The sequence below is a fragment of the Oryza glaberrima genome, chromosome 4 (assembly GCF_000147395.1).
Source record: "Oryza glaberrima chromosome 4, OglaRS2, whole genome shotgun sequence".
NCBI lineage: Eukaryota > Viridiplantae > Streptophyta > Magnoliopsida > Poales > Poaceae > Oryza > Oryza glaberrima.
The window spans coordinates 13,782,940-13,805,482 of NC_068329.1; the positions used below are offsets into that span (position 1 = coordinate 13,782,940).

The following is a 22,543-nucleotide window of genomic DNA, read 5'->3' on the forward strand; positions in this document are numbered from 1 at the left end:
AAATAATAATTAGTATTTTTGTTGTTATGAGATGATAAAACATAAATAGTATTTTACTCGTGACTTATGTTTTTAAATTTTTTTCAAACTCTTTTTAAAAAAATGGACGATCAAAGTTGGACGCGAAAAACCATGGCTGCACTTGAAATGTAATGGAGAGAGTACGTATAATTATCTACCATTGTTATTTTATCAATAGGGTTTAATTTTTATACCCATCAAGGTTGTTGCTATAACTTCTTGACGTATACAGATAAGCTGAAAAAAAATAAAATAAAATAAAACAGAGTTCAAAAGCTAACCAAAACTAACTGATTTAGCCCTCAATTCAAGGATTGTGAAGTCATATACCATTGTTCATTTAATTCCTATACCAAAATTAATCGTCTCCAAAGACCACCTCGGCCCCGTTTTCATCTATGCTAAATAGTAAATACACAAGCTGCCCACAAAAGGTAAAACTATTATCAATTGTTTATGCGGCAATTGCAAATATGCCACCATTTTGAATCGTTATTACTAAACCACTATTACAATATTGCAAAACTGCCATTAGAACTATCATTCAATGATATTCTCACAAGATATTATAAAAAACCAATAGGAAAATTTGAAAATGTCCTGTTGTTTATAACATTTTCCAATTTTCTCAACGATGCAAATTCTATGAAGATTTAAAGTTGCATCGTCTAGCTACAAAACAAATCCATTTAGACATCCTATTTACCTATTCGCCATTATGATACAATATTCCTGCAGTGACGTACGTTGTTCCTTAGTTATTAAATACAGATAGGACCCGACAAAGAATTTTATACATCGATGAGCTTTTCACACGTTTGCTAGGGGACTCTTAGGGGTAGAGCTTCAACTCCTAAATTTAGCTTTAAGAGTTGAGTCTGAAATGGAGTAGTAGTGTAGTTTAAACCTAGCTCCGCTCCCATTTTTAGATGGAGCTAAAACTGTTTGACTAAACTCTAGCCTCCAGAGAGGTAGAGCTAAAGTTGTACCAAACAATCCCTTATTAAGGCCTATTTAGGGTGCGTAAGATTCTAAGCAACTAGTTGATATCCAACTTATAAGAATCTAGAGATGTTGAGTTTCTCAGCTTCTGGCTTCTGGTTTCTAGTTCATCTTGTAGATTTTACAACTACAATTTCTCGTAATCTAAATGAAAAGTTGGACTGTCAAAAGTTCCTCCAGACATCCCTTAGCAACCCCTCACAAAGCACACGCTGCGCATGCTATCCAAACGGATTGTACAGATCTCATGGCCATACGTGGAGTGGTAAATAATTTACTAAGGTTTACAAATTTAGATGGTATTTAAGTGCACCGGAAACTTTTGGTGGTACCTTTCTACAACAGGCATCTTGCGACGTGCAGTAATGAAGTCAAAGTCAAACTGAGGCTTCAGGAGATGAGCAGTAATGATTACGAATGTCCTGTGATGACCAAACAGTCCAACCTGTGCTCCTGCTTACATAACATCAACTCCACGCGCATACATTCGAATGACAATACAAATCACACTAATCCAGCTAAACTATTTCTAAGAGTTTGCAGCTTTACTGCCCAGCACTGTTGCCTGCACAAAGAGAGAACATGTTAAGAATGCCAATAGATCAGATAACAGTTTTGTCATTAAATGATGTATTTGAAGTAAGAAGGAAAAACTGGATGCATATTGAAAAAGCAAGTGACCAATAACTAGCAGGAACCCATCATAGACAGCAAGCAATTCTGGTCATTCTACAACCTTTTAATACTCTGAAAACACAAAGTAAAAAGAAACTACATTTGTTTCCTTACATAATCAATATTTATAAAACGATCATGTATTTTGCAATTTGAATGAAACACAAGTGTCAACTGCTCATTCTTAGTTCTAGAGAAATAGCAGATAAAAGCTCCATAAAGACAGTTCCAACCAAAATGCAAAAGTCACACTGAATGTTAGACCAATAGGCGATGCCAATCTAGCACGGCATTGTTTTTCTCATAAATGAAGGCAAATAAAGTTATAGTGCCATAAGTTTTGATTGTAAATATGATGAAGTTCAAGAAACCCAGGACTGCTAGTGTATTTTACCCTATATTTGTACTGTGATATATAACAGATTAGAATGGATGGTAAGTAGTTCGAGAATTCAAAATTCATGCAAAGATAACTCTCAAAGATTAATTTTGATCATTTTTAATAATTCATGCAGAGAACACATGGAAATTAAATCAGTAATAGCCAGGTGGAAGCTGTTGCAAATCAAAACCATCAATTTGATTATTTCTACGCTGATTATTTTTTTCTCGAAAATGCAGGACGACTGCATTTCATTTCATTAAGAAGAAAGCGAATAAATGGTCCAAAGAAAGGGTCAAGGAAACAACCCCGATACAACCCAAGAATGCATCCTACACAAGCGATGCTCGACCAATACGCTGATTAATTGACAGCTGTCACTAGCTTCATCTTGACAGATACAAAAATAAAAGAAAAGTATCAGTTCTTATGTTCAGGTACCCGATTGGTGCAAGATCCCCATTTCAAAAAACCTATACAGTATATGCATCATTAAAAATGTCAAGCAACAAAAAGTAAATTTGCCTCTAGTGGCACAAAGACATACCAAATCTTGAACTCCATTAGGATTAGGAAGCCCATTATCATGAAGTAACTAAGCGTCCACAAATTAGAATGAACGGGAGAATTATTCATGCAATTGTCAATTAGTATCTAGAAATATTTTAACCAGATGAACATAAATTTGGACAGCTCAGAAATATAAGCATTTCTTCAATTCTTGCAACACAGAAGTACACAGCTAAGATTCCTTTGTCGGCTCATAAATAAACTGAGCAGAATTCTAGAAAGAATGTTACATTGAATGAAAGTTGAGAAAACTTTGTTACCCTACATAAAGTTCAGATATGTACAACTAAGATAGTTCAGCTCAATACTACTAAAAAAATATATGAATAGCAAATTTGAATATTATTTGTCAGAATGCATTAATATAACATATGCATAGGAAGAAAAGAAACAGCTGCAGAAATAGAACAGCATTTTCTGCATAAGGATACAGAAAAGGATACAGGTGAAGGCTATACCAAGATGCTTGTATTAGTATACTGCAAGATAATGTCAAATAGCAGTGTAAAAATAAGAACAAAACATCAAAAAGAACTCAAAATGTAAGATAGCAAGTATACCTGACCAAAAAAAGGGCAATTGTTTTCTTCAGTAATGGCGATCATGTTTTCTTCTATGATGTGCCCCATCATGGTATATCTCACGCTGCCCTGTAGACGCCTCATCAATCATGCTTGTTGCAGGATCAACATCAGAATATGCGCTTTGGGGATCATATCTATCACTGAACTTATCTTGAGTCACAGACACTGATCTATGCCGGGTATGACTAGTTGTACTTACATCATTGCTTCTGACTCTTGACATGCGGTCATATTCTCTCTCTGAGGACCATCTTGTATAACCGCTTGATTCAGAATAATAGTCTGACCCATTTTTGTTGTACTTATAACTATATTTCCTATGATCATCAGAATTTCTTTGGTGTCTGCTGTTCTCATGATGGTGAGAATACCTTTGATCTACTGTGCTTTCTGAATCTTTAATACTTCTATTCTCATGATCAGATACTTTCTGGTACTGGCGTTGATGACTTCCATTTCTGAAGTCCTTATATGAATCCCTCGTGCCATGGTTCCTTGATGAAACTATTCCAAAAGAATTAGCACATGGTAATTTTTCACAACTGACTGATGGAATACCAAAAATGTCCTTACCATAAGAACTGCTTGTAGGATTAAAACTTCCTTGGTATGTGCCATCATGAGGACTATTCTTAAGCACACTCTGTGCAATATCACCAGGCACATCCAAATGGCAACCAATCCCTCCTGCCTGTTTGATCTCTTCCATATGCTCATCAATTATGTCTCTTAAAATCTTCAACAGAGAAGGAAAAAAATTAAATCCATATATCGATCACATATTGTAGAATCAACTGAGTATAAGTAACATAACATGCACTGAAGGGTTATCTGAGTATATGACACATCGAACAATCTAGATGGTATAAGAATTATTAAATATGAAATCTAAGCGTAACTAACTTGAGATTGAAAATGAATAAATAAATCAATTGAGATGATGTTCCCTGACTTCGAACCCTAATAGAAAGTGAGCTGTCATCAACAAAAGAGAGTGTTGAGTAATGTTCCACCTGAAAAGTTACATAGACCCTCCATGTAAATCTGAATTATCATGGTCACAACACAACATTTGGACTGGCTTTTTGATAGTAACACACAGATAAAAATAATAATATGCTAGAAAATATTTTCAAAGACATCTGATGGATTTGTTTTTCTTGTGATCAGTCACACAATCTTTTACTTATAATAGTACCCAAGATTCCAAACGTTTGCAAGCAGGATCCCATAGAGAACTATATTTAGGGGCCATTGGACATACATAAATGATTCATATATCAGAAAACTTGAGGATGATAAAGACAAATGATATTTTTGAGAAACAAATCCAAACGAACCTCTTTTGGATTTCTCTTCGCTTTCTTGCCACGGTACGACGTTCTTCTTCGCTTGTAATCTCGCTCTTCAGCTAAAAGCTCCTCTCTAGTCTTGACTCTACCAGATTCCTTTTCAAGATGGCAATAAAGAGAGCTAAGATACACTAAAGTGATATTATGAGCACCATCTTGTACAGAAAACAAAGTCAAGAGGATCAACACTATGTTCTTAATTCTTTTTTTAAGAAAATGTGCATTTAGATAGTAAATAACAAAACAAAGAGATCAAAGCATGTTAGTCAAATGTTCAAATATAAAGTATCTACAGATCATTAAGGATCATAAAAACCATAAATGCAACTGTTTCATGAGTCAATATTTTTTTCTTAAGAGCTGTTCAATAATAGGTACATACAACTCCTGGAACAACTAGAAAATATAAAAACATTGGGCATGAGCATGGTATCTACTATCTAGATATTAAAACCTACTACTGACAGAGTGGTTGCATGCCTTTACCTGGCTATCTACTCGGCGTGATATAATACCATCATACTCCAGAACAGCTCTGTAGTTTGGTCGTTTTGATCGCTCCTCGTGGCCTCGTTCCAGTGCTTTTGAATATTCCAGTAAACTACCAACAAATGAATATATGGGGTCATGGAAGGAAAAGCTTTGTGAAACCAAGCAGAAGTGCAAAACTAATCATATGCTGGGAATGCAAATTACTGTGAGGGATCAGGTTGTTAAATATTATTAATAACTATTTTAATTATGTGCATTCATGACAGGCAGCCTACATGTAGCATAAAACCAATGTACTTGAATTCATATATATCAGAGCAACATATTTGAAACACAGATAACTTGTGGTTACTAACCCAGATTCTTTCCCTCAAATTTCCATATAGCTTATTACATCATGTCCATTGGACCATCAAATAATAGATTGTTAGATGTCGAATTTAATATGCAGCTTTTTCCGACAGTCTGCTGGACTGAAACTAGTGATGTCAAGATCTCCACAGCATTCTTCAATCTTGGTAGCATAGAACTATATAATTCAATAAGCAATGCTTGATTAAATAGGACAGTAGGTTTTGAGAAAGCGTACAGCTGAAATTTGGCCGGACGTGGCGCTCGAAGTGCCTTGATCTTCTCCTCCAAGGAGAACCTCTCATGCAACGCCGCAATGGCAGCAGCAACTTGAGCAACAGACACAGAGGATGTCACAACATTTCCAAAATCACTTCCTTCTACACCTGAATTTCCACCGCCGTCAACACCGACGGCCAAACAAGACCCCGCACGCAGAATAGCCTCCCTCACCGCCGCGATCGCGAAGGATCTCCCGCTACTCTCTCCATACAGGATCCTCAGCTGCGTCCCTAGCCACGAGACGGCGTCGACAAGCCTCGGGCACTCAAACCGTATGGCCCTTGGGTCAACAAACCCAGACCCTCCACCCTCGGCGCCGCGCGCATCCTCCAGGGAGCAGCGCGCCTCCGACGCCGCCGCCTTGAGGCACAGCCGCAGCAGCACCCAGACATGGTCCCTCGTCGCCGCGTCGATCACGACCCCGTACCTCGGCGAGGCCGCGAGCACCCACCGGCGCATCTCGGCCTCCCACCGCGGGAGGCCAGAGCGCAGCGCCGCCACCACAGCACGTGCCGCGGCGTGGGTGTAGGACCCCGGCAGCACGCCGTGGGCGGCGGCGCCCCAGGAGTCCAACTCCCGGCGAAGGAGGCAGAGCTCCGACGGGAGGAGGAGGAGGAGGCCGCGCGTGGGAGAGGACGGGGCGGAGGGGGAGTAATCGGCGCAGTGGGCGGCGAGGAAGGCGGGGAGGGAGGAGGAAGCGGGGGGGGACGGGGTGGTGGTGGAGCGGACGACGGCGGGGCAGTCGGAGTAGGGGCGAGGCGGGGGAGGGAGAGGGATGGGGATGGTGGTGGCGGCGGAGGCGGGCGAAGAGGGGAGGGGCGGGAGCGGAGGGGAGGGGAGGGAGGAGGCGGCGGCGGCGGCGGTGAGGGGGGTGGTGGTGGGGTGGGGATGGAGTGAGGAAGGGAGGGAGGAGAGGGCGGAGGAGGCGGCGGAGAGGAGGGAGCGGAGGTGGGCGAGGGCGGAGGCGGAGGGTGGCGGAGGTGGTGGTGGATCCATGGGAGGGGAGGGGTTTCGCGGCGGCGGCGGAGGGGGATGCCCGGCCTGCCGACGGGGTCGTGGGGTCGACGGGCACAAAAAATTTCACTCTTTGGTGTCTTTGCAGTTTGGCACCTTAATCTTTGAAAACATTCTTAGGCCTCTTGAATCAAAGAATTTATATAGAAATTTCATATGATTCAAATCGAATTTTTTTCTATTTGGTCTTTTGATTCAAGGAATTGAAACTTTTTAAATACTATGAAATTCTTATGGAATGACACATTGCATGTAGATTTTGGAGGAAATTTAGCAAGAGCTCCATCTGATTCCTGTGTTTTTTCTTTTAAGTCTATCTCTCTTATCCGATTCCTGTGTTCTTTCCTACGGTCTAATCAAACGATCATTCCTATATTTTTTTTTGTATGTTTTGCAATCATCTGTTAATCCTGTGTTTTTCCTATTCCACCATTTTTTTTCAACCCTGTGATATAAAGGAGGCCCTTGGGCTTTGTTTTCTTTGTTCTAATTGGATCCATGTCACTGTAAATTTGCTAGTTTTACAAAAATACCATTGCAATTCGTCTAACAGAATAATGTCATTATAGATTTGTTAAAATCGAAAATATGCCACTACTTATCCTTTGGATGCACTAAGATTTCTTTTTGACCAACTTGCCAGCTTTCATAGGTACATCCTCACCCCCTTAAGAGAGATCGACGCCCCCGTCGATCAACCCCAGCCCAGGAACGTCCTCTCTTGGCCACGTCCATGTGTCCAGTGCCAGCGCATGTGCCATGCTGTGTAACCACTCCCGGTCTACACCAGCCATGCGCACCATGCCTCCGCAACTGCGACACACGCGCCCGTGAAACCGCGAGAGTCGGCTCTGATACCATTTTGTAACGACCCGCCTCTCCTAGGCGGGGCCCACTTACATCTGGCAGCTTTCATAGGTCATAGACTGCCCTCATAGGGCAACACATGTCTTTTCTGCACACTTTGTCCTCACTCGTGTGCACCCGGGAAGAATTTGCTGTGTAACCACTCCCGGTCTACACCAGCCATGCACACCATGCCTGCGCAACTGCGACACACGCGCCCGTGAAACCGCGAGAGTCGGCTCTGATACCATTTTGTAATGACCCGCCTCTCTCAGGCCGGCCCACTTAATCTGGCAGCTTTCATAGGTCATAGACTGCCCTCACAGGGCAACACATGTATTTTCTGCACACTTTGTCCTCACTCGTGTGCACCAGGCCAAGCACGCTTAACCCTGGAGTTCTTTGGAAATTGGCTTCCGGAAAAGAAGTTGCAACTTGTTGATATGAGTATTCTATTAATCCTATTAAGCCCTAGGCCGGGATGTTACAAGTGTCCTCATGTTCATCGACTCCCCGGCAGCAGGTGAAGCGAGAGCAACAACAGTAACTTGGCGTCCTTATCCTCATCCGACTCACCCGTCGAGATCCCAACAGCACTAGCGGCAACGACGAGGGAAGCATCAGGCTGCTTCCGCTTCAGATTAGCAGACAAGGTCAGCATCAATTGGATCTATTTGTGCCAGTGTGGTCAAGGAGGGACCTACAGCTACGAAGGACATCGACCATTAGGAGTTCACCGCAACTTGAGCAACACCGTCCTGCATCGTGTGAAGTGCAACCTTAGCCGTCAACTCCAGCATAAAAATATATTAAATATAATATCAAAACTTAGTAGTAGGAGTTTACTACTAATCACTTCTACTAGTTTTAGTAAATCATTGTATACATGTTATTTAAGGAGAAAATATACCGGACATTATATCAGTGCTCTAGTACTAAAACTCTGGATAAGAAAGGAAATTCCTACGCAAAAGTAATTTTGTCTAGAGTGATTTCTTTCACGTTCAATAATTCAACTAATTTGTTTGGATAAAGATCTCACAGTACACGTTGAATTCATATGATGGGTTCCCGCGCGCATCGAGCCTGTCGCAGCTACACTCGTAGGGCCATGAAGTTAGAGTGCATGCACGCATAGCCCACGTTATCAGCTATAATATCGTTACCTGTCGGGTTTAACACGCACCATCGCTACAGGAAATACCTCACGCCTTTCGTTGGCATAGGCATTGCTAGCCACCCATCACCAAGACTCGAAGTTGTGCGACACTTTCTTGTCCATGAGCCTGAATAGGTACACATATCGTTGTGGGCACGTAGGAAAACGCCCTGCGGTAAGCTCACAACTCGAAAAATATTTATGGTAAATTGCAAAACCTCTCTTCGGCTCGAATAATACGAAAATCAATGGAATACAAGAAAAGGCCTGTTGCATTTTTCTATCTTCCTGTTACGTTTAACCGTAATTTTGATCCATATCGATATTTTAGACTGGAGAACTATTGTTTTATATGGGATGAAACTACCATCAAAGAACATGTTTTTTTTTAATTTTAATACCTATTTACGCTATTTTGGAGATGGACAGAAACTGAAACAACCAACGATCAGCCTGCTCTCATCCTGAAGGATTGTCACTGCGGGGCATCAGTCGTGGCAGCAAAATGTACTTCCATCACCGTCTTAGACCGAAAAACTAATTCTTTGGAAGAGCATAAAACATAACAGAAAGCTGTAGCTGAGTACACATGGAACCTAAATACCACGAGAATACAACCATAGCATGTGAAAATTCTCACAATCAGTTCTTCCAAGCTAAGAGTTGATTCATCATTCTTTCAGAAAATTGGTGTTCAGTAGGGTCTGTAGGCACGACATAGCCGCAAACATGACTAACAAAATCCACTGAATAAAATAGGCGGGCCTTCCAGCGTAAAACACACTCGAGAGAACGCTCTAAGCTGCAGCACCCTTGCCCTTCTTCCTCTGGAGCTTCTTCATGTAGAACTCAAGCTCTTTGCCCTCCAGGATGTACCTGTCATTCAAAACATTCAATGTGATTAAACAGTCCTTGTTAAGTGGGAAATTTCAAAGTTTGTTAAAAGCTTAAAACGGAAATTATCAACATGACTAGTTTAAACCCAAGAAACCAAATGTAAATAAAATTATTAACTCATCAAAGAAAGGAAAGCAGGAACCTATTGTAGTCCTTACCCATCAGCTCTGCCACATTGCCCAGGCCGGGAGGAGATGCAGGCCAAGAGCCTTCCGCTGCCAAATTGCTCTTCAATGTGCGCGTCCAGAGTGCGAGTTTGCTGACGCTTTTCAAGCTTCCTCACAACATGGTTGCTCTTTTTTGCTTCCTCCGTGGCAGCCTCACCCTCTTGTCCCTATATACACAAAGCATGGACATTTTGTTTCAAACAGGGAGCCATTACAACTACAATTTTACATAGGAATGGACAAAAGGCAGCATGAGAATAAAAACACATAATTTTACATATGAATGAAATAAAGCAAGCATAAAAACATAAAACTGCACTATCAATGAAATGATCAGACGATACTTTCAAATCTGAGTGTGCAACTTGCATCAAGAAATAATAGCCCAATGTTTAATATTGCATACATATCAACAAAATAATAAGGTATCAGGTTAAATGATTCAACAAATCATTACCCAAAAAAAGTAGCCAACAAAAAGAAAATGGGACAACAGACAAAGGAAAATTTTACACTAATTTGAACATAGATAAAATAATACAGCAGAACCACATAGAGCATCTCAAACAAAACAACAAAACGACGGTTTTGATGCTTATGTAAAACAACCAAGACAAACAGATAATCAAGTAAGTGTGTAGTGAAGGGTACAGAACATTTGGCCACAATAAATAATACCTCAGCAGCATCCTTCTTGGCAGCAGGAGCTTTCTTCTTCCTACCGATATCGACACCATAGTGAGTGAGATACCACTGCTTGAATGGGGCAGCATCAACTTGCACAATGGCACTCTTCACAAGGGTCTGGGTCCTCACAAGCTCATTGTTTGACGCATTGTAGACCACATCAAGGATACGGGTCTTGCGAGTGACAGCCTCACTTCCCCAAGAATAGTTACCAGTATCCAGGCGAAGAGCCCTCCACTTCAGATTTCCTCCACGAACACGGACCCTCCTCACTGTCTTGTTGCTCGACAACTTGGTGTTTGCCGGCTGGCGACCAAGCTCATACCTTAACAACAAACCAGAAAGACAATATTACACTCTGGAACAAGAAGCACAAGCAACCAAGTCATCACAATTATCACAGCTACAGCCTACATTTAGCATTTAACACTGTCATGCCTCAATCAAATTCTTCCTAGTGGTGGCACATTGTTTTCGACAGAAACAACAAAGTCATCAGAATGGAAGCTTGTGCATACAACAATCACAAAGCAATCTTAGAATCGCACACAGCTGCAACACATATTTAACCATATAATTGTATTGGGTAAATGAGGTGAGGACAATCATCAACGCTATGTGACTTCTGCATTCTAAACAGTGACCGGCTCATTCATCAATAATTCAATAATCACATCTTCAGTGGGGAGTAATTTCTTTCACGTTCATAATTTAACTATCTACAACAAATTTGTGGGGAAACAGGGACAAGCATGTCAAGTTATAGGAATTTCAGTCACATCCACTTGCAAGAACATCGTTCTCACATATAACTAGAACCAACTAAAATTGTGGAAAAATGACAAATACTAGCATCATCTTTCCCAACCATTTATCGAGAGAACACAATTGTCTTTCTAATCTAAGTTTCACTGCGCCATGTAAGAGATCTAGGTATATACAAACATAAATGCAAAACATACCAAACCATTCAAAGAAACCATCTAATCGTGCACTCATCCAACACACCTAATCCCGAAAACAACAACGCCCGCTCGAACCGAATGGAAACGCACGCAAGAAAATAAAAAAAAGAGTGGGAGATCGGCATTACTTTCGCTTCTTCCTCCACGCTTTCTGCTTCCCACCGGTGGCCCGGCGCTTGTGCATGGAGTCACGCGAGATACCTGCACAGCCATCACCGCACCCCCATCAATCCATCAGCACACACACACGCAAAAAACCCAAACAACGAACTCCACAAACCCCCACGCGGATGGGGGTAAGCGGAGGAGGAAGGTTGAGCACCCGGGTTGCGGGCGAGCCTTACCCATGGTGGCGGCGGCGGCGGAGGTGGCTCCGGCTGCTCCGCCTCCTCTTCGTGTGCTCGCGCCGCCGCAGCTGCTGGTTGGGAACTAGCGGGGGGGAGGAGAGGCGGGCGAAACCCTAGTGGGTGGGCTTATATAGGGAGGCGGCCGTGGCTTAGGGTTTACTTCGCAGGCGGTGATCGGGTCGATCCGACGGCTGGGAATGAGCCTGCCATCTGATCCACCCCATTCTTCAGGCGAGGGGGGTGGTGGGCAGTCCGTTGGGCCTAGATTGCAACGTACGAAGGAAATGATGCATTGGGCCCGGCCCACACCAACGTTGGCCTTCTTGATTCCATCAGAATTTTTTTTGTTTTGGCTGTGTTCTTTCTCAAGGTTTCAACCACATATTTCTTGTTTTCCACATGCATATAGCCACATATCCCAAACGGTTAAACGGTGCACTTTTTTTAAAAAAATTACACAAAAGTTACTGTAAAAATCAAATTAATTCATTTTCAAACTTTTTAAGCTAATACTTAATTAATCGTGCATTAATTCGTTAATTCGTTTGCGTGCGAGAGGGATATGCTCCAATCCCTTCAAAAGAACACTGGCATCAGAATTACTATCAAGCAACCTGTTTCACTCATAAAAAATAAACTTCTAGCTTATTATCTAGGTTTGTAAGCTACAAGTTGGTTTTTTTTATATGGGATAGGGGTCTTAGGTTTTTTTTTTTAACTGCCTTTGCGCGAAAAAAAAAAAAACCTTTACCCTAACACATTGCTGAACTCATTATATATTGGCAGTTTTGTATTAAAGTTGGGAACATCACGCTCGCGATGCAAATCCATCCTATAGATTTGTAGTTCTGCGTAGTGGTGTAAAGTGGCTACGGGAGCCGGGCGAATCTGGTTGGTAATCTTGTAAATGGCTGGTAGAAAAATGGCAGCCTACAACCTAATAATAAGAAGGTGGATGGATCATGTCTAGGGATGCAAGCGGGTTTCTTTAGCCCGCTAATCTCACTTCTATTTTATTTTTTCTTCTAAATTTTGTACTACCATGTAACAAATAAACTAGCAAGCGGGTTTTTTTGCGAGTAGAGGAACTATCCACTTGTATCCCTAATCATGTCCACTCTAATGGTCCAACATACTCTTCTTGGCACCTAACATAATGGAATAACGTGAAGAGACCGGTAATGACAAAAATAACATCAAACATAATGATCTATATAATTTTGAGATTGAAAGGAGCAAAACGGATTGAGCAAGCTAGTAAACTAGGGAATGCCTCCATGCAGGGAAACAAGGTGTGTGTTAGATATAATGCCTCCATGCCTCCAATGCAGCACGTGTTAGATATACTCTGTTGCTTAAAAGTAGGATTAGATTAGATTGAGTTGCAGGTGTCGGCTCTATATATAGGGTATTCAGCTAGTCTTTGGAATTCAGCAATAAATAATCAGAATTAGTCCCCTTCAAGTTCTCTTCCCAACCTATATTCTCCCCTTAGTATAAGCCGATGTCGCCTGACTGTCTTTCTACAATGTTTACCCAATAAAACCATGCACATAACATAGTAAAAAACATGTCTCACTCTCAGGATGAATGGAAGGAGCATATCGATGCCAGAGGAAATATTGAGTGTATGTAGAAGAAAACAGTCACGCTAATTGATGATTCTAAAAAAAATGGAATAAGAAAATGTTATGCCTGCATAAAAGTTATCAACAAGAATTAAAGAACATGTAAAATTGTAGTAGTAATGATGAAGATTGTATAGTTACATCTTCATTATAAGGTTACTGCAAGCAGAAATTAAGATGAATACCTGATTTGCATTCTTGTTACCTTATGTCGTAGTCAAAGTAGTCTGGAAGGATATTTACGTCATATTTTAGTTTTTTTACTGCACATAATATACATATAGGAACCAAAACAAAACCAAAAGAAAAAAAAAGAATCACACAGAATATCAATTGGCACATTAGTCTATATTCTAGTATTAAGCAGTTAGATTGTTTCGTACAACAACAAAAAAGCAATAGCACCAAAGGTGCTCCTAATGGTCTACTACTTAATTGGTGCACAACAATACTACAAATCTACTAGAACAGATCTATTGGAACAAAAATTCCAAGCAAGATTAGTATTTAGAGTATTATGTTGTTGATTGAAGAGATCATGCCATTACCGAAAACATTTCTCACTGGGGAGATGGTAACCATCACTTTTAACTAATAAAGAAACTATACAAAACTTTATATTATCCATAAGTCATCGCATCATCTCATCACATATATCAAACAGATAAACATGATATCATCCTCATTTCACAACATATCACGACAAATAATAATATCACATAAGAATATACATCACAATCCAATCACATAAGTATTTACATCACCATACTTAACAGTTCATGTTTCCTTGTCCTCCTCAAACTAAAAGCATTGGAGTATATCCCAAGGAAGAAATTATCTTACTTGTTGCATCATTTGTTTGTTTGTCCTCATCACTTTGAATCAGAACTAAGAAGCATCAATCCATTCTTTATAAATACATCAATATATAACAAAACTACCCAATATTTTGACTTCAAAGCCAATCAAGGTAGAATTAAACATGATACAACCATGTAAAACAGAGCAAACAAGGCTTTGCTAAAATCAAGCTTCATTTTTTTATGCTTCGTTGTTTATTCATTTGTTTTTGAATTTTGTATCTTCCTAATGAAATCAAGATACTTTTTCAAAAATAGTTTTATTTGTTGTAGAACAAGGCATCTCCTAATTACGTTAATATTTATAGAACTTCCTAGAACATACTCCCTCCGTTTCACAATGTAAGTCATTCTAGCATTTCCCACATTTATATTGATGTTAATGAATCTAGACATATATATCTATTTAGATTCATTAACATCAATATGAATGTGGGAAATGCTAGAATGACTTACATTGTGAAACAGAGGGAGTATAACAATAGCATGTGATGTGATTTCCATCAGTATTGTCTCAACGAACCATCTGTCTTCCACTATATAGTTCTCATAGGTTTATTGTCTCACTAACTACTCTTATATTTTCCATTATTCGTACTCAACTATGTGTCTTTTCATAGCACACAAACAAAACAAAGAAAACAATTGTAAAAAAAATGTAGCAACTCATTCTTCCTTCAAATCAAGGAAACTCATATCCCAACTAAGTAATTTAAATGGATACAAATTATCAAAAGGAATAATTCCTTATCAATGTCTATCATCTCAATATGGATGATATAATGTAGACAAAACCCATACAACTGACATAAAGCACCAGGTGCTCACTTTAAGATATTACCCATCATGATCTTTTTAGTAAAGGTTGGAGGCCAAGCCATCATGAAGGGGTGTACACGGAAGACCTTGCCATTGTCAAACACCTTCTCCACCATTCTCTTTTTTATATGCACCAAGTAGACATCATCATCCACATGCAAGTATATAAAATCACCACTATTCCCACCTCTAGAAATTTTAATATCAACCTCTGAATCCCAACTAGGGTTTGCAATATGACCAAACACTTCCAGCAAACTAATGGTATCAATCAATACCCAATTGCTAGTGTTGCCAGTGTTGTTAATGTCATGAAACCAAATATGAAGCTGCAAACCATTCAAATGGATTATATACAACTTGGAATCTTCCTCTCGAGAAAGCTGGAGCATCTCTGGATTACTGTGTTCCAATCCATTTGGGAGGTCAATGATGAACAAGCTCATAGACACTAGGTCCAATCCAAGAATGTATTTACTTGGACCTAACATATAGAACTTAGTGTCAATAAGCAAGCCAGAATTTTTGCGTTGCAACCACTGTGATGGTAGATCTATCATGGTTGAGATGTGATTGTAACTCCAAGCTCCATCTTTAAAACCAAATATCATTGCACATATGGATTTTCGTGTAGGGGTACATCCCAATCTCACCCTATAGATGGACATCTGACCATCATTACCTTTCTCATAAAAGAAATCATATATGTCCATCTTGATATAGCCTTGGGGGACATCTAATTGGCGATGTGGGATAAAGGTGAAATCTTTGGTTGGATTTAAAGGGGTGCATATGGCAAGCCTCTGTTGGAAGTCCGTGATTGAGTTCTCAACACTAATGAGCACTTGACCATTACACCAATCCAAAACATCAAAGTCATCACCACACCAATTTTTCTCCAAATCAGAGAAGTAGTCTTTTGCACGAGATAAGGTGGAGACAAACTCAGTGGGCAGCCCTTGGGATGGCACAAGCATATGGCATCCTGACATAGTGGAAACATAGGAGGCAAGCAGGCGAGGCGGATGGAGCTTACCAAATCGACCAAGGAATTCAGGATTGGCGATGATGTGAAGCCAGCGTTTGCAAACGAGAGTAGCATGAACAAGCGGGATATGAAGGCCAAGAGAAAGCAAGATCTCCTTTAGTAGATCATTGTTACCAAGAACTCTTGACGCCTCATCCATAACTCCCGGTGATAGGGGCAAATCCCCTTTATCTTGGGAAGCTCCTTCGGCTTCTACCACGACGACCATGGCCGCACCCTTTCTTGGTTTCTTCTTGTTTCTTTGGATCTCCATTTTCACTCCTGATTGGATCTAGTGGAATTTGGGGGAGGGACAAAGGGATTTATCGGGACTTATATATAGATACAAGAGTGAAAATTTGGAATAAAATGGAAAGCTTTGGCCAAACGGTGTGATCTTGTACGATGAGTCGAACCATGGCCCACTTTGATGCTTCTATATATGAAAATATTCTTCTCAAGTAAACAAGGAAAGAAGGTTATGGCAAATTAGTTATTTTCCATTATTTCCATGTCATTATTGTCTTTCATGTTTCGTCTACTAGAGGTTAAGTGTTATTCAATTACATAGTAGAAATTATCCCCAATACCTGGTTTAGGTGCGATCAAGAAAATTTACTAGGTTTTGTTCCGCCTTTGTACTCTTTGATTTTGGTGAATAACATTTCATTGTTACAAAGGATGGCATTACTCTCTCTAGTAAAAAGAAGGTACTTCATCTGTTTCATATTATAAGATATTTTAACTTTTTTCTAAGTTGAACTTCTTTAACTTTGATGAAGTTTGTAGAAAACTGTAGCAACATTTTCAGCACAAAACAAATATAGTATCAAAATATATTCAATGTTAAATTCAATAAAACAAATTTGGAGTTGTAGATGTTGCTACATTTTTCAATAAACATGGTCAAACTCATGAAAGTTTGACTTAAACAATTCAAAGTTTTTTATAATATGAAACCGAGTGAGTATTTGACATCTCCCCAACGTCAAATAAATTTGACTGGAGGGAGTATTATGCTGCAAAATGATGCATCAATTTTGTAAGACCTTGGCAGTTGCATAGTTTATTTCAGATTACATCATTTGATTTCGTAATCAAACTACTAATGATTATAGATTTACAGGTTCACAGCTTAAAAAATATGGATAAGTCCATATTGCACCCCTCAGCTATCAGGTTTATATATAAAAACACCCCACAATTATAACCAAGCAAAATACCCTTATTAGGGCAAATACAACCTGGTTTTGATGGTGGTTTTCATGATTTTGGTATCTAAATACTATATTTTTAACTTACATTTAACTATTTTATATCTTTCGCTAACTAGGTGTCATACAAGTAAAAAAATCAATATCCTGCTAGTTTGGAGGGTGAGAGAGGTGTTGACGAAGAAGGAGATAGCATCACTGGCATGTGGGGTTTATAATTTTTTATTTTGCTGGCTGGTTGCCACATAAGTGGCATGTGCGCAAAAACAACTCAAAATTTGGACTATGATGGGGTCTAGTCTGCGATGATTGGCAACATCTTTGGAGGGCCAGTGCAAAGGTGTTGATAGCTTGCATAGTTAATGGAGCTCCTCGGGCTACGGCAAAGAAATTGGCGAGAAGAGTTGGTAATAGACATATGGGCCCAAGGGCAAAATTATCATTGATGTAAATATATGACAACTAACGTTAAAACTCTCATAGTGGGATGTCGTTGATGGCAAATAAGGGAACATCTAGTTTTGAGTGACAAATGAGGAAAATGGGTAATTTCAATGGCAAAAAAAAAAATCTCGATACGTTAAGGTGGGCAATATATACTTATTTTTATTTCCTATTGTTACTTGCAATTACTTAATATCACTTAAAGGACCTTGATGTCGCCTAAAGGAGGGTAAATAGGCGTTTCTAAAAATTATCATAACTTTGAAGCGGATTAATAAGCAATCTAAACTTCAGGTTTGAATAAAAGTTTCTGATATTAAATTGGAGTTTTTTGATATGAACCTGAATTTCCAATAGCTAAGAGAAGAAAACACCAATTATGAACTTTTAGCTCAAAGAAACAATGTCTATGAATCAAAAGGTGACAGACAAGACATCTAAGATATATGGTCACCAAATAGATCAACTAAGCATGCAAACATATTGGGCAAGAATAGACTCAAGCACAATATGAATAAGGCAAGAACCGGCAAACCAAGAGAGGAAACATGCTATTTCTTTATGGAAGTTCGGATCCACCGATCCTATGTCTCCGTTGAGGGGTCACAAAGACCAGGTATCTTTCAACCCTTTTTCTCACGAGGTTACATAAATATACTCCTCGATTTCACTCTTGATTTCTTCCCTTGCAGAGGCGAATCGAAGCCTTCACAAACTTCCAGTGGCACACCACGGGTGCTCACCGACGATGCCTAGCCTTCTAGGAGACCTTGATCTACAAGAGTAACAAATGCAAACAAAGCTTGTTCGGGCCATAAGGGTCAAACAACCATGTAAGATTGGTCATGTTAGAGTACCCGCTGGAATGTATTAACTAAGCTGTGTAATCGGAAATTGGTTTTCCCAACTTCATGGCTGGGGGCTAAGAATTCGCTGCTTCAGCATAGTTTGTTATAAGATTTAAGCTGCCTTTGTGGAAATACAATTTTCCATAAAGACAGCTAGGGGCTAGGAAGAGTACAGCAAACTCCGTTTAGCTAAGGGCAGCTTTGGCGAGAGTACTATTTTTATTGTCACACACAGATTTAATTTATTTTCAATATGTTTGATTCATATTTTCAATTCAGATTATTTAACTCCCAATCGTTCGCTCAGGGTCTTTTTTACTTCAATCTAAATTTGAATTGGTATCATTCTTAGGCAAGATCGAATAGGTAACTTGGTCACATACTCTATATCCTCTCGACAGATAGAGAACGGTTAGATGAGTATGACACCAGTTTTTCAAAGGGTCTTTGGTCGAGGATGCAGTGGGCTCATTTGCATTGAAGTTGGGGCTACTGTAAGTGTCATAGATAAGGCATACCCAATAATATTGGGCTGGCTCGGCGTGGCCCACCATACATCATGTCTTATACGGAATCATGCCTCATATACGGAAGGTATTCTGGAAAAGGAAGGAAAAACATAGTTCTATTCAGACACTACAAGGACTACTAGGATCATATTCATATTTGTCTCCCTAGTTCTACTTGGACAAGGAGACATCCGAGGGTATAAAAACAAAACCCCCTAAGAGGAGGAGGACACGCCAAGAGAAGCCAACAGACAACAACATAAGTCTAGACATACCCAATCTGGCACCATAAGGGCCGACATGAGGGATGAAGACTATACTAGCCGTTGACTATGTGTTGGAGATCCATTCCGGCAAGTCGACGTCGACTAGATTAGGTCATCCCAGCTATTGTGCTCGTGTGATACTGATATATAAAGGCAACACCGACTGTGGAGAATATGGGTACCACATACCCACATGGCATGGATATCCGACTGGTTATAGGGATACCTTATGCAAATAGAATATGTTTAGTAAAGGACTCGGTTGTTATGTTAACTTGTGTATCAAGAAAACATCCGATAGTCCTAGTCGGTTATGATTGTAATTTATCTTCAGATGCCTAGTCCGTAAGGAACATGGGCTGTATGTTGTAATCTCGGCTCCTCCCCCAATATAAGGAGGGGTCTAGGAGCTCTTAGGGGCATAACTTTTCTCCCAGATCATACGATCAATAATACACTCGGCGGATCAATCCCCGGACAGGAGTAGGGTATTACTTCTCACCGAGAAGGCCTGAACCTATATAAACCTTGTGTCTCCTAACCCATCCACTTTTTCAGCTTGATTGCCACCCCCTTTTAGTATTGCTGAAATCTTGTTTCGACACCGACTTCGGCCAACAGGAGTAGGCTATTACCTGCTAGTTAAGGGGTCCGAACCTGTATAAAAATCCTTGTCTCTTGTCTCTTTTACCTCAATCTCGCGTATGCCCTAAGCACCAACGATCCCCGATAATTCCAAATATCATAGTCGCGATATAACCCATGGACAATAGCATACTAATCAGAATTTAAATTAGCAAAATTAACCGTGTAGTGTCTTCTTGAGAGTTTTACAAATTCATGTATCAAAGTTGGCGTTTTACAAGTTCATGTACTAAATTGCACCCATCTAATAAGTCAGTGTACTGTCAATGCAATTTACTTTTTCGATTATGAGAAAAAGATGGGACTAAGAATTTAAGAACTTGAATGAGGGCCAAAAGCTAGAAAATGACTCTACCCAAGACAAAGAAAAATATCTTAGACTCTCCATCCTTTACATGGTATGTCTTCTTCTTTCAACAGCCATCACCAATTATTCCGGGCACCAACTACATTTGACCATTTGAATATATGCAATGCAAGATCCAAAAGTCTCTATTAAGTAAACTCCATGGAAATGAACTTTCATCTGAGAAACCATTTGGCACATCCCAAACTTGCAACTACTCTGAGGCAAGTAAAATCATTAGGCTTCTCTAATGAAGGATGATGATATAAAGCCTCCAGTGTGTTTCTAGTCATACATGTGTCAGGGTTATGGATACCACATACCCAATAGTAATCGACTAAGCTTCGCAGGGCCCACCACATACCATGTCTTATACGGAAACAAACCTCGTATATAGAAGGAGTTCCGGATAAGGAAGGACGAGTAGAGTTCTATATGAAAACGACAAGGCCTACTCGGATTGTATCCATATTTATCTCCCTAGTTTTACTTGGATAAGGGGGCATCTATGGGTATAAATACAAGCCCCCCTAGGAGGAGAGGGGACACGCCACAAAGCCACAAGCCAACACATGCTGCCATATATCAACACCAGAGATTAGCCTAGCCATACCCCATCCGGTGCTTACTGAAGCTGGCAAGAGAGATCTAGCGCTATCTCTGATCTCGACGAGTTCATACTCGAGGAGGAAGACTACCCTGTGATCGATTACGAGTTGATGTTCATGCTGCCAAATTGACGATGGCTAGATAGGTTATCCCAATTATTGTACTATGTGGTTTCCTATATCAATCTCATATAAACAGGATGTAGGGCTATTACATGTCAGATAAGGGGCCCGAACCTGTATAAAATCCCTGTCTCCATCTCTTTTACCTCAATCTCGCATATACCTTGGTACCATCGATCCCCATACCATCCAAATACCGTAGTCGCGATCTCAAACGTCGACAACATGCAAGTAAAACGTTTAGCACATTTGCTGTGTTTGCATAATCTTTTGTTATATACTCCATCCATCCCATATTCCCATATAGGGGTGGGCGTTCGGTTTCTTCGATCTAACAAAAGTTCGGTTTTTTAGTTGTGCCTACCAAAACATATGTAATTAAAAAAAATAGTGTTGACGAAAAAATCGAACACACCAGCCTAGGAGATCTGCTTAGCTCCTGTGCAAGTCCAAATCAAATAGTAGATCAAAACAACCGATCGGCTGACAAGCCGATGGAGTAGTTCCAGCCGATAGCCGATAATAGCCGATGCCGATACCAGCCGATAGCGATAGGGTTTAAGCAATCGGCTATATGTCCAATGTAGATAATGATATAAAGGCAATCGGCTGATGATGATGTAATAAAATAATAGCATAATCCAGTAGAAACCAATCGGCAAATAATGATATGATAAATAAGCATCGATCCGAAGGTTAAAGCACACATCGACTGGAGGTCCGATGTCATGAAATCCACAAGATTAGATTAAACAGTGAAACCTTTGTTGTCATCGACTAAATCCAACTTATATGTATATGCAATCCTTATGAGCCGATGCAACGTCCAGATAACTCACCGGCTGAAACCCCGATGAAACCCTTATTGGCAGTCAAAAAGTAGGCTAGAGATTATGGTTCTAAGCACGACTTAGCAGATCAAACTTAACTGATGCAGCACTAAGTATGAAAAGAAACACAATATCTAGACAATCAAGCCGATGACTGATTTTCAGGGTGGTAGATGTCTAAGCTAATCTAATCTAGCAACGCGATTTAGCCGATACCGGTAGAAACCCTAAAACGAGAAGCAGCCGATAGAGCTAAATTGATATGCTAAGACTAGATTAACAGAGACATATGATAAATAGGTAGGCAAATATATCATCCAAACCAGAGCAATCCAAGAGGTCGAATTTACTGACGCAGCCTTGAACAACGCCGATGTAGATGAGACAATTGCCTGGGCCAACGGAACATTGGACTTACCCCTTCGCCGAAGATCGAACACCGATGCAGGCCCGCGTTAGGTGCCAAGTCCCGCCGGACGATAAAATAAAGTAGAAAAGGTAAAAGGGTGGCGATGCGCCGAATTGTGTTGATCGTGAAGATAGATTACATAGACCCCAAGTATATATATTTATACCCATGGGT

General features: G+C 40.2%; 2 protein-coding genes across 8 annotated transcripts; both read right to left on the bottom strand.

Moving 5' to 3' along the window:
- Positions 1-1,406: 1,406 nt before the first annotated feature.
- On the bottom strand, positions 1,407-6,807 carry LOC127771811 (U11/U12 small nuclear ribonucleoprotein 48 kDa protein). Of its 7 annotated transcripts, XR_008017212.1 has the most exons (8): positions 5,668-6,807; positions 5,073-5,187; positions 4,575-4,682; positions 3,808-3,970; positions 3,211-3,738; positions 2,628-3,129; positions 2,389-2,470; positions 1,407-1,588 (listed from the first exon to the last, which is right to left on the bottom strand). XR_008017212.1 is itself a non-coding variant. In XM_052297751.1 (7 exons), exons 1-5 carry the CDS (start codon positions 6,705-6,707, stop codon positions 3,239-3,241), a joined length of 1,926 nt encoding a protein of 641 aa, XP_052153711.1. In that variant the 5' UTR covers positions 6,708-6,807; the 3' UTR covers positions 1,407-1,588; positions 3,109-3,129; positions 3,211-3,238. The 7 variants fall into 7 exon arrangements, 3 of the variants coding, with proteins under 3 accessions (XP_052153711.1, XP_052153708.1, XP_052153710.1); XR_008017211.1 differs by lacking the exon at positions 2,389-2,470; XR_008017209.1 differs by having other exon boundaries at positions 1,407-2,470.
- A 2,503-nt stretch (positions 6,808-9,310) lies between these two features.
- LOC127771524 (40S ribosomal protein S8-like) lies at positions 9,311-11,916 on the bottom strand. The gene is made up of 5 exons (XM_052297444.1): positions 11,791-11,916; positions 11,575-11,647; positions 10,473-10,806; positions 9,786-9,961; positions 9,311-9,606 (listed from the first exon to the last, which is right to left on the bottom strand). The coding sequence occupies exons 1-5, from the start codon at positions 11,792-11,794 to the stop codon at positions 9,528-9,530; spliced, it is 666 nt and encodes a 221-aa protein (XP_052153404.1). The 5' UTR covers positions 11,795-11,916; the 3' UTR covers positions 9,311-9,527.
- Positions 11,917-22,543: the final 10,627 nt, after the last annotated feature.

Bases quoted from the DNA above. Each gene is read 5' to 3' on its own strand.
- LOC127771811 (XM_052297751.1), bottom strand. From the start codon at position 6,707: ATGGATCCACCACCACCTCCGCCACCCTCCGCCTCCGCCCTCGCCCAC. The intron at 5,188-5,667 runs GTACGCTTTCTC...ATTTGTTGGTAG, and splicing joins CGTCCGGCCAAATTTCAGCT to TTTACTGGAATATTCAAAAG. The intron at 4,683-5,072 runs GTAAAGGCATGC...CATCTTGAAAAG, and splicing joins CACGCCGAGTAGATAGCCAG to GAATCTGGTAGAGTCAAGAC.
- LOC127771524 (XM_052297444.1), bottom strand. The intron at 9,962-10,472 runs GTATTATTTATT...TTGTGTATATAG, and splicing joins CCAAGAAGGATGCTGCTGAG to GGACAAGAGGGTGAGGCTGC. The intron at 9,607-9,785 runs GTAAGGACTACA...TTTGAATGACAG, and splicing joins CAATGTGGCAGAGCTGATGG to GTACATCCTGGAGGGCAAAG.